Source organism: Nannobrachium achirus, assembly GCF_963921795.1.
Source record: "Nannobrachium achirus genome assembly, chromosome: 18".
Lineage (NCBI taxonomy): Eukaryota > Metazoa > Chordata > Actinopteri > Myctophiformes > Myctophidae > Nannobrachium > Nannobrachium achirus.
The window spans coordinates 31,771,535-31,783,640 of NC_137825.1; the positions used below are offsets into that span (position 1 = coordinate 31,771,535).

The window sequence follows — 12,106 nt, forward strand, 5'->3', positions numbered from 1 at the left end:
AAGTTGTGGCAGGTGGTGTGCGAGTGTCTTTCTGTGTGCACAGATATGCCCATATATGGACTGGACTTGAGTTACGCAATGAGTTGTCAACAAAATAACCACAGCAGGGGGCAGTTTGATAATGAGACGAGTTATCAGCCCCAAATATGGACATGCCCATCGGCAGCACAAAGCGGCACCTCACATGCAGACATGCCGGCACATGCCCATATAGACAAGATACTTTTGTTTTAGATACCGTCATTTTGTGTGTCGTGACCAATAATCTGTCACTTCATGCGCCGCGACCAATAATCATGGCGGCGGGGTCTCTGCTGGAGTTTGAGACGGAGATGTTCTCGAACTTGTTCGGCGATGATGGGCTGCTGGTGACGGCGGAGGGCATGGGCATAGACCGCATTGCGCTGCAGTTCATGCGGGTCTGCTCGGTGGAGGACAGCCTGGTCTTAATGCTCAACACAACAACCCCGGAGCAGGAGTATTTCACTGAGCAGCTGAGAAGGGAGGGCGTCGCCCACCTGCCCAGGACGGTGTCCGGTGACATCCCGAGCTCAGAGCGCCGCGAGGTGTATGGCCGCGGAGGGGTGCTGTTCGTCACCAGCAGAGTCCTGGTGGTGGACCTCCTCACGGACCGCTTCCCCGCACACCTCATATCCGGCGTCCTGGTGTACCGGGCCCACAGGATCGTGGAGTCGTGCCAGGAGGCCTTCATTCTGCGCCTGTTCAGGCAGAAGAACAAGACGGGCTTCATTAAGGCCTTCACGGACAAGGCCACGGCCTTCTCCTCCGGCTTCTGCCAGGCGGATCGTGTCATGAGGAGCCTTTTTGTCCGGAAGCTCTACCTCTGGCCCAGGTTCCAAGCGTCTGTGAATGCCGTTTTGGATAGACACAAGCCAGAGGTGGTGGAGCTGCACGTGGCTCTGACCCCGGCCATGAGGGCCATCCAGAGCTCCATCCTGGACATCATGGGCGCCTGCCTGAAGGAGCTGAAGCATTACAACCCTGCACTGGAGGCCGAAGACCTCTCCCTGGAGAATTTACTTGGCAGCGCCTTCGAGAATACCATCCGCCACTACCTGGATCCTCTATGGCACCAGCTGGGGGCCCAGACCAAGGCTCTGGTCCAGGACCTGAAGGTGCTGAGGCTTCTGCTTCTCCACCTCACCCAGTACGACTGTGTCACCTTCCTCAACCTGCTCGAGTCCCTGCACACCGGCCAGAAGAACTTTGGCACCAACTCTGGCTGGCTGTTCCTGGACTCGTGCACCTCCATGTTTGTGAACGCTAGGAGCAGAGTGTACCGCATCACAGAGAGGAGGAAGAAACTCAAAGCGGCGGCAGAGATGGGGAAGAAGCAGACCTCCACCACTGAGGTGAAGCGAGAGCTGGTGCTGGAGAAGAGTCCTAAGTGGGAGGCTCTGACCGAGGTCCTGCAGGAGATCGAGAAGGAGAACAAAGGCTCTGAACGGGAACCGGGCCGCGTGTTGATCTGCGGCAGTGATGACAGGACCTGCGACCAGCTGCAGCAGTACATCAAACGCGGCTCTGATGCACTGCTCAATCAGCTGTACTCACAGACTGTCTGCAAGCGGGACGCCGCAGCTTCTGCCGCTTTCGCCGCCGCCTTACAACTCGACAAGCAGGGCTGGCCCAAGAAACGACTGCCTGAGAAGACAACCACAGAGAAGAAAGCATCACTGAAGACCTCTAACAGTAACAGCACACCGCCCCTGACCCAGATGATGGAGAAGGACCAAGAAATTAAAAGGGATGAAACTGAGAGGATAGCCAGCAACACGGAAAAAGATGAACTTAAGGACGAGGAAGAAGAGGAAGAGCAGCTGAAGTTGGACCTGTCGTCTGACGCCTACTACTGCGTACAGAAGGAGCCCATGACGGTCATCCACCCGCTGAGGGGCTGCAGCGACCCCTACAGCCTGACCCGGGTGCTGCACGAGGTGGAGCCCAGCTTTGTGGTGCTCTATGACGCCGAGCTCAGCTTTGTCCGCCAGCTGGAGATCTACAAGGCCAGTCGGCCAGGGTCACCATTGAGGGTGTATTTCCTGATCTACGGGGGCTCGACGGAGGAGCAGAGGTATCTGACGGCTCTTTCTAAGGAGAAGAAAGCCTTTGAACACCTGATCAGGGAGAAGGCCATAATGGTGGGTCCAGAGGAGCGAGAGGGCAGAGAAGACACTAATCTGGACCTGGCTAGGAGTCTGGAGCCGGCCAACGCCACCGTCGACACTCGCAAAGCAGGTGGACAGGAGCGGCCCAAGGAGCTGTCACGTGTTGTCGTGGACATGCGGGAGTTCCGCAGCGAGCTCCCCTCCCTGCTCCACCGGCGCGGCCTGGACATCGAACCCGTCACCCTGGAGGTGGGGGACTACATCCTGACTGACGACACCTGCGTGGAGCGCAAGAGCGTCAGCGACCTGATCGGCTCTCTGCAGAGCGGCCGCCTCTACTCCCAGTGCCTGTCCATGACGCGCTACTACAAGAAGCCTGTGCTGCTGATAGAGTTTGACCCGGCGAAGCCGTTCTCCCTGGCGGGCCGCTCTTTCGACTTTCACCAGGAGATGTCGGCCAACGACGTCACCTCCCGACTCGCCCTCCTCACCCTGCACTTCCCTCGCCTCCGCATCCTGTGGTGCACCTCGCCCCACGCCACGGCCGAGATCTTCCGGGAGCTGAAGAAAGACCGCCCGGAGCCGGACGCAGCGGCGGCGCAGGCTGTCGCGGGAGAGTCGTCAGACATGGTGGCCGAGTCAGCCGAGTCGGCCGACCTCTACAACCCCGGGCCGTATGACTTCCTGTTGAAGATGCCGGGGGTCAACTCCAAAAACTACAGGGCGCTTATCAGCAACGCTGACAGCCTGGCGGACGTGGCTAAGTTCAGCCAGGACAAGCTTGCACACATACTGGGGAACGCTTCCAATGCTAAGATGCTCTATGACTTTCTGCACAACGCTGCTGCTGACGTCCCGGCACCTGCCCAGAAGAGCAAACATACATGCTACAAAGCTTTAGTCTAGCTGTTGTGTATTAACCCATTAAGACCTGAGTTCTTGTCAGTTTTCAGCCAAAACTGACAAGAACTGACTTTACCTTGTGTGAAACTATAGGTCCCAGCTGGTATAAGTGCAGTGGCTCTGGGTAGAGCTGCCGCTTGGAAATTGGAAGGTGCCTGTGTGTGTGTGTGTGTGTGTGTGTGTGTGTGTGTGTGTGTGTGTGTGTGTGTGTGTGTGTGTGTGTGTGTGTGTGTGTGTGTGTGCACGCGCGCGCGTGTGCGTGTCAGAATGGGTGAATAATGCACATTGTAAAGCATTTCAGATAAAGGCACCTATAATACAATGCCAATTCCTTCTTTGGGTGGTAATGAGTCTGGCAGGCATTGTGAATATTAAATAGTTTATAGTGCAGTGTCCTTCAAAAGAGAGCACACGGTAAAATGATGAAATCATTTCATTTATCCATTTGTAACCCAGGGAATGTACTAATGAAACCCAATGGACCCTTATGTGTCCATTATGGTTCTATTTCTACACACAACTACTTGTTATAAACTATATAAATAAATACATGTTCATAAGATCGAAACCTTTTTCTCCAGGATGCTTGGGCTGCAGCGCCCAACAAGTCATGTCTTCTCAAATCATCTTCTTTAACATTGAATGTCATTCATTAGTTTTTTTCCGTTTACACGCCCATTGAACTCACTTCGCAGTGCGTAGTCCAGAGTAAACGCACAGTATGAACTATAGCATCATATCACCAATTAAAAAAGAAATACTGGGGGACAATATCGTGACCTCCAACATCCCTCTCTGATACTCCCATTTGTAACACAAGGTGAAGGCTTGTTGTGTGTCCCGTTCACAAGCTCACAATGATACCTCTATATCTCTGTCTGTCTGTCTGTCTCTCTGTCTTGCGAGTTGACTGCATTAGTCTATCCTACCCTTATTCTACATGACCTCCCTAAACCAGTCTGCACAGCAGAAAGCAGATTTTCACATTTTCTTTCTGTTTGTTTGGTAATACGACACACAGATGTAAACGCAATGCCCAATATCACGGTGCATTACGCACGCATACTGTAACAGTTTTACTGTATATCAACTTAATATGATCGTATCTTCGTAAATATAAAATGTGGTCTACAACATAAAACCAAGGGTGGCAGAGAAACTCAGGCCAACACTTTGGACAGATGTTCAAGAAGAACTACAACACGGTATGTGACGTAAGCAATTTACCCCGAGTGAGAGGACATTATGCTCTCATAATGTCCGCAGTGAGGGTGTTATCGGACGAGGCGCAGCCGAGTCCGATAACACCATCACTCAGGACATTATGAGAGCATAATGTCCGACCCCGAGTGGTAAATAGCTTTTCTACCACTTTTTCCCTTATACATGAAAGAAAACACATAGTTGTAACTTGCAAGGATCTTAAGTTACAATCATTATTGCCTATAAAACTTCCGCGAGACAGCAGATAGTTCCACCAACAACATCTTCTACTCACCAACAGATGGCGCCAACTCCATACTAATCCATGCGTCTAGCTTACAGCTAAGCTAACGTCAGTTAAAAGCACCGTTCCGGCCGTAAATAGAGGCTGTTCGCTTCCAGAAAGGCATAGGTTCAGAGAAAAGGGGCTTTAAAGTTGGCGGATTGCATTGGATCCAAATAAATCGGCAACGATAGTACGCACGTTAGTAAACATAGGACCGCTGCGACCTTCATTTGTTGGTTGGGGGAAAGTCCCCGGATGTACACTGAGGCGCATTGATCTCGGACACACAACTTTGCGGCAGTTGTCCTCTCATAACCTCCGGAATTTAGCCAATCAGAATCCAGTATTTGAACACGTGACTAGAAAAAGTGGTAGAAGTCATCTTTACGACATGACGCCTCAAATCATAGTCTCTTATGTGCTGACGAGTGGAGAAACTCTGTAGAGTAAAAAAAAAACGAATCAAAACTTAACTTGAATTGAAAACAAAAAGTACATGTACAGTATATGTAAGTATGACTAGTATAATAACCTGACGTGACTGCTACAGCTGCCATGCCAACAAGCACTTTAGCGTGGATTTCTTGTTCCGTTCGCTCCGCCAAAAGGCACTCAGTCAGTGGGAGTGAGGGTCAAGAAGGCTGGCAGTGTTCCGGAAAACAAACACTTGTCTTCATGGATAGCGCTTCTCCAGATAAGCCGCTGTCTTCGCCTTCATCTCTTTCACAGCTGCTGTCTACTCGGCACACAGGGCAGGAGTATACGCGCCTCAGCCGCAAGACAGCTGATGCCGTCTGGTTGTTTTCGGTGGAGAATGACCTCCGTACAATTTACAATTACAATTTAAGCATTTAACAGACACTCTTTATCCAGACAGCTTTTTCTCTGCGATGCTTGACGCTGCAGTGCCCAACAAATCACGTTGGGTGCGGTGCTATTGTAACCCAGGGTTCAGATTGTGTATTTTTATTTTGTTTTTCAAATGGAATGTTTTCTTCATTTCCACATGCAATGGTTTGGTCCCGGTCCCCAAGTCACAATCAGTCACAGCTTCCCAGCAATTAGCAATCATCACCACACCCAGTATAAAACTAGTCAGTCTGCAGTTTGCTCAGTGAGGTGCACATCACTGGAGCTGCTGCAGGTCTGTACACTTTTCATTATTCAACAACTATTCCAATTTCTAACAGTTTTAATTCATTATACTTACCCATACAATAATTTGGCTTTTAGAGACCCTTACCTGAACATACCTACCTGATCCACTCGAAACACTGGCTGTGTGTGATAGAGGAACAATGTGACTTGGTGAGTGACCACATGCTGAAATGTTTGTTATGATGTTTTTGTTATTTGGGATCTAAATGTAAAACCTTTTCTTTTGGGGATGTAATGCTTAAATGTAAGCTGCAATGTTGGTTATAGAATTGATGTATTTTGAGTTTAATGCCAATGCCTAGTTGGGCAGATAAGTAGATTTTTCTGTTTTAAGCCTGTAGTGCAGCAGATTATTTGAATTTATTATTTTGTATTAATTTGGCCTTTTCCTTCGATCCAGGCCAGGTTTTAATGCCTAGAACTGAAACTGAATGATGGCGAGCCTACAGAAAGACTGATCCCAGCCCTGTTCGATCCCTGTGTGATCCCCAGTCCTGTTTAACCTACAGTATGGTCATGGGTAGGAAAACTCAGCAGCTCAAACACAAACATTCCCCCCAGCTCACAGTGCCAAACTCCACTTCCCCCTGAACATTGACCTTTGGACACTGACTGACTCGATAACCATGAACTTTTGACTAAACTGATGTTTGGGTTTTACATCAACTGAAGGAATAGCAACTGAATGCATTTATGTTTTTTTGTTTTCAATACAATCCCTTGCAATGCAGTTCTGTCTCTCTGGTTTCATTTAATGTTTTCTATCAATTTAATTCCTCCAACCCACACCTACTTCTGCGACAACTGGTCCATCAGCATATATACTTTTCATTCACAAAGCATATGCTACATTAATTTGGCGAGCCAGCCAGGAGGAGGTAATTGATGAAACATTGAATATTGGTTGTTAAACTGTCATAACTATGGAGATTTTTGAGAATATGGGTATCAAACTTCCTAATGCTGTTTTGGTGCATGGGGTCACTGAGGCCACTGAAACTGAGGATTATGAGGAAGTTTTGGATTTTCTGAAGAATTATGGTGCCATTGACAGATCTGAAATAATCAAAGACAGTTTGTCAGAATTTAACCATTACATGGTGGTCGAATACTCCTCAGGGATTGCGGTAGAGTCTCTGAATCCCCTTCTGCCGCACAAATTTGTCACTGATGACAAAACAAATACATTTATCGTGCAAGGACTGTCTGACCTTTACTTCTTTCACATTGGTTTTTATTCATTCGTTTTGTCAGTTTTCATCCAGTGATTTCTGCTTCTCTGAGTGAATGAGTCTGTCCATGTGTCCCCTGTGTAGAACCGCCCGTGCTTTCTTTCTTTCTTTCTTTCTTTCTTTCTTCTCTGTAACTCATCTCCTTTCTTCTCTCTTTTTTCCCTTTGTAATGTTATTTTACCTGCTTCTGCTTCCAGTATTTCACCCTGCTCTGTTGTGGTCTCCCCTCATTGCATTTCCCCCAAACCTGTTATCTGAAACCTCATTCTCTCCACTGTAGTGCGTGCGTGTGTGTGTGCGTGCAGCCGTTTAAAAAGGAACAATGTCCAAACCTGGAGGCATCACTCCTTGGTGATGGAAACCTTCATGAATTATTCATAGGTGTCACAGCCCCTGTCAGCCTCCCAGGCGCACAATCCACTCACAATGATTCTTATTGTGTGTGTGTGTGTGTGTGATTCTTATTGTGTGTGTGTGTGTGTGTGTGTGTGTGTGTGTGTGTGTGTGTGTGTGTGTGTGTGTGTGTGTGTGTGTGTGTGTGTGTGTGTGTGTGTGTGTGTGTGTGTGTGTGTGTGTGTGTGTGTGTGTGTGTGTGTGTGTGTGTGTGTGTGTGTGTGTGTGTGTGTGTGTGTGTGTGTGTGTGTTTTTGTAGGTGTGTGTGTGTGTGCACTCAGGCGTGCATGTGAGATGTAGAGATGGAGACGGAGAAAGAGAGAACAGGCTGTTTAAAAATGCTGCAGTGTCGCACACAGAGTAACAGATCTATATGCAGATTACATTCTAATATCTCCCAGTTTCCTTACCATAATAACTACTGGAAGTGATATAGATATCGTTGCTGTCAGGTGGAAACCAGGTGGTATGTCCAAAACAGTTACTTTTCAGCAAATGGAAAACAGAACCTGTGCTCCAATGGATCATAATTATGTAGTTAACGTGTTAATACGTTTCATTGGTTCAATATTTCTAAAACCCACATACATACAAATGTAGCCACTTTCACAAAATGATCTACAAGCTCTCTCTCCAGGCACGAGTTTGTAGATCAGCTATTTTCAATAACTAAACTAAACAAATTAAAACCAAACTGCAACTGAGAACAAGTCAAAACGAAAAGAAAAATGCTAAGCTATTACCTTGGTTCACTGTTGTTATTGTTGTTAGTGTTAACCACTTAAACTCTAGACTTTAATTGGACATTCATTTCTTGGACTTCAGTCTACCCTTAGTCAGAAATCTACAAGCTTGTTTTTTTTATTGGCTTATGAATTATGCGAAAAATGTGTAATGTTTTTTGGAGAAGTGTTTAAAGTGTTTTATTGTGGTGTTGTTGTCATGTAGCAGTTGGATGAGATGTGGCGTGAGCTGCGCTGGATCACAGACGCCCTGCAGTGCGCCCGCTACAAGCAGCCGCGGGGCGGGGTCCCCATCACCCGTCTGCTGGACGTCACAGCCTCGGAGCCGGAGCCCTCCGCAGGACCCCACAAGACTGACTCCACCTCCTCCAACATGGAGTACCTGCCCACTCCCTCGCCCTCGCCGCCCGAGCTGCGGCGGAGGAAGATGATCATGGGAGGTGAGTGGCAGCATGTCGTAACTCGTGTCTGTGCACGTACACGTTTTAATTGCAAATAAGAGTAGACTTCTTAAGTTAACTATTTTACCGTCATTTATGTGATGTTATAAGGATCTAAAGATGTCTTTTAATGCCATAAAAGTAGCTTACCTTTGCGATAAAAAAATCCATCCATTATTTCCAACCGCATTTTTTGTAAAAGGCCAGCGTATCCCTCATTGTGTTGTGAAAAGAAAAAAAGAAAAAAGACGAACGGGCGCTTCCGTTCCAATGAACGAGGCTGAAGTTTTTCCTTCGGTTGCACCAGTTCTAGACATAGAATTGGAGAAACTCGATCCAGGCATAGGAATGGAGGAGAAAAGTTATCCCGCCGCCATTGTTGTTTACGTGCGCTCTAGATTTAAGACTAACGTTACGGGAGCTGCTGCTACTGTACACACCCGCTCCACCCCTCATCTGCTTACGGTGCTCAGACAGGTAAAAGAACGAACGCTCGTTATGGCACCGCCATAAAAAGAACGAGCGTTCGTTCGGCTGCAAGAGAGAGAGTTAAGAATGAACCACTATACTTATAATACAAACAGTGAAATCTACAAGCTCTCGTTGGATTTTGATGTGAGTTCTGTCCCATGTAGCGCCACCTTCAGGCCGATTTTTTAAAACACATTTTTGGACACTACTCCTACAAATTTGGCCCTAAAATCACACCAATCGCTACACAGTATGTCTACACTCATGTCATCAACATGGATCTGTCCCATATAGCGCCACCATCAGGCCGATTATTTCAAACTCATTTTTGGACACTGCTCCTACAGATTTTGCCCTAAAATCACGCAAATCGCTACACAGTATGTCTACACTCATCTCATCAACATGGATCTGTCCCATATAGCGCCACCGGCAGGCCGATTTTTTCAAACTCATTTTTGGACACTGCTCCTACACATTTTGGCCTAAAATCACGTGGCGACCTGACGGTCGCTTATCTCCCGATTAGGGAGTCTTACTGGTAATAAAATACTTACTGTGTGTGCGTGTGTGTGTGTGTGTGCGTGCGTGTGTGCATGTATGTGTGCGTGATCCGTCAGACTCCCTGCAGGGTTCGGATGAGGACGGTTCGTCGGAGGTGTTCCTGCCCACAGACAGTGACTACGACTCCTGTGACGCTCTGAGCCCGCGCGACCTGGACCTCCTCTACTCCCCACCACAGGGCCTCTCCCAGCAGGCCTTGCACTCGCTGGGCGGCAGCGCGCCGGACGTACTCCAGATACACGAGCAGTTTAGGTAGCTCAGACGCACACACACACACACACACACACCGTTCAGTCACCACCATTACCGCTACTTGGGGGCTGTTAAATTCTATCTCCATATAATTGGCCCTCACTAATGCTCCTTATAGTATAAGATGACACCATTTCTGTCTACACACTCTGTGTGTCTCATTGGTGGGCTGTGGACAGTTCAGAAACCTGCCCAGCTATGACGCCATCGATGCAGCAACTACAGCATTTCTCTCCTGTATGCTGAAATATACTGTAAGTAGTAATAATAATATGTACTAAAAAGGCTACACAGTCTGGTAGAGAACTGTAGCCCAACTCTGAGTAACAGACTAGACAAACAGTAAATCGTCACTGTCGGCAGAAACATTGTATCTCCAAGTTTCAAATGTTTAGGCTCTGTAACTGTCATGTCCCACCTGAGATTCAAAGAGCTGACATTTTGACCACTGAGCTACAGTAGCCTAATAGAGCAGTAGTTCTGACCACTGAGCTACAGTAGCCTAATAGGGCAGTGGTTCTCAACCTGTCAGTGATATCATCTGCATAGAGTTAAAACAGGACAGGACCTAGTATAGACCCCTGGGGGACTGCGTTCACCTCAGTATGAAGGTGTTTAAGTGGGTTTCACTGATGACGGTGTCTTTCCTCTCCCTCAGGTACAGCGTCTGCTCGTCCTCCCCCCTCACCCCCTCCCCCACGGCGAAGGAGCCCCACTCCTCTTGCTTCCTCAGGGGGGCGCCCCTCTCCCCCTCGCTGCTCCCCCGCTCTCCCTCCTTCTCCGGCAAGGAGCTGCCGCCTCCCCTCTCCCCCTCCTCCCCCGCCTCCTCCCCCTCCCTCCTGAAGACGCTGCCTCTCTCGCTGCCCCTCTCGCTGCCCCTCTCGCCCGTCCTGTCCGACACCACCCGCGACCTGGAGGGACTCTCGCTCTCCAAGGAGGCCCCCCGGGACCCCAGAGGTGGAGGAGGGGGGCCGCCGTTCCGGGCCAACCCGCCCAACCCGCCAGCCAAGCGCAAGCTCCTGTCCAGGAGCCACCATGGCGCCGGGGGCCAGTACTTCAGCGGGCCCCAGCGCTGGCTGCGGAGCCACAGCGGCGAGAGCCCGGCGGGGGCGGGCTCCCTGTCGGAGGGCGTGTACACGCGGCAGAGGGATGCCCACTCGGACCCCCTGCCGCCCCCTCAGGGAATGACCAGCTCCACCTACTCCCCCTCCTCCTCCTCCCCCACCTACGTCAGCCAGGCCTCCTGCGTGCTGGAGAGCCGGGGGCAGGGCGGCGGCCGCCACCGGGAGCCCCGCCCCCACGTGCGCAGGATCTTCGTGGAGCCGTGCGCGGGGGAGCCGGAGAGCGGCGGCGGCAGGGGGTGGAGCCGAGGCTCCAGGGAGGAGGCGGGAGAGATGGTGGAGAGGGCGCAGCGGCCTCCCTCGGTGGTGGTGGCGGAGGTGGGCGGAGACTCCGGAGGGGAAGGGGAGGAGCCGCAAGCCCCCGCCCCCCCGCAGGACGTGGACTCGGACGACCAGACGGACGCGCAGGTCTCGGAGATCCTCAGTAGCACGCTCTAGGATCACATGGCGGGTTTTCTTTTTGTGATTTGTTTTTTTTTTATAACGCGGCGATCGGGCAATGATCGGACAACTCTAGCTGCTCGCCCGTCCCGTCCTGTCAGGCATGCTACCCACGCCACGTCTCACTCCTGCTCTGTAGAATGTAGAACACTGGTTCTCAACGTCCGGTCCGGGGTACGGCAGGGGTCCAAATTGATCCTCACGGGTCTGGACCTCTGACTTAGAGCATAGAAATGGAAGCGGGCCCATTCCATTTGTATCCTCGCGCACTTAGATGAACACTGAGGATATTACCGTGTAATTTGGTGTTGTTTATCAAGTGGCGTCCCGGAACCCCCAGGGGTCTTATAGGGGTATCCACGGGGTCCCCAGCTAAATGAGTGGTAATCTGAGTTCCCAGAAGTTCTTTGTTTTCGCCGCTAGGTGGGCGAGAAGAACCTCTGGGCTAAAACGATTCTATCCCTGGGCCAGCTCAGAATCTGAGCAGGCATGCCGCCTGCTTTTCTTGATTGGCTGTTGATTTGGAAGAAAACCGCAGTGGCAACGCCCCTGCAGCCATGTTTCGAGGCGAATCCTACTAGACCAAACGAGTGGTAACTCTGAGAGTGTACAAATGGAACCAAATGGACCCGTCTCTGAGTTACAGACCCGTAAGTGTCTGTTTGAACCGCTGGTTGGTCCGTGGACCGGACGTTGAGAAACCAGTGATGTAGACAAGACTGAAGTTGCTGGTTCAACTGCCTTCTGTCATCGCCATGGCAACGACTGTT

At 50.0% G+C, this 12,106-nt stretch overlaps 2 protein-coding genes across 2 annotated transcripts in view; both read left to right on the top strand.

Annotated features, from left to right (window-relative positions):
- The window catches only part of ankfn1a (ankyrin repeat and fibronectin type III domain containing 1a), a gene marked incomplete at both ends in the record, with an annotated part of 215,853 nt that extends 204,520 nt beyond the window's left edge, over nt 1–11,333 (top strand). Inside the window, 3 exons of the mRNA XM_080747348.1 lie at nt 8,253–8,487; nt 9,579–9,774; nt 10,433–11,333. Coding sequence (XP_080603474.1) covers nt 8,253–8,487; nt 9,579–9,774; nt 10,433–11,333 — 1,332 coding nt within the window. The remainder of the gene's footprint in view (nt 1–8,252; nt 8,488–9,578; nt 9,775–10,432) is intronic.
- Nucleotides 297–3,035, top strand: LOC308303768 (DNA repair endonuclease XPF-like; the record flags this gene model as incomplete). The annotated part of the gene is made up of 1 exon (XM_080748263.1): nt 297–3,035. The coding sequence occupies one exon, from the start codon at nt 297–299 to the stop codon at nt 3,033–3,035; it is 2,739 nt and encodes a 912-aa protein (XP_080604389.1).
- Nucleotides 11,334–12,106: the final 773 nt, after the last annotated feature.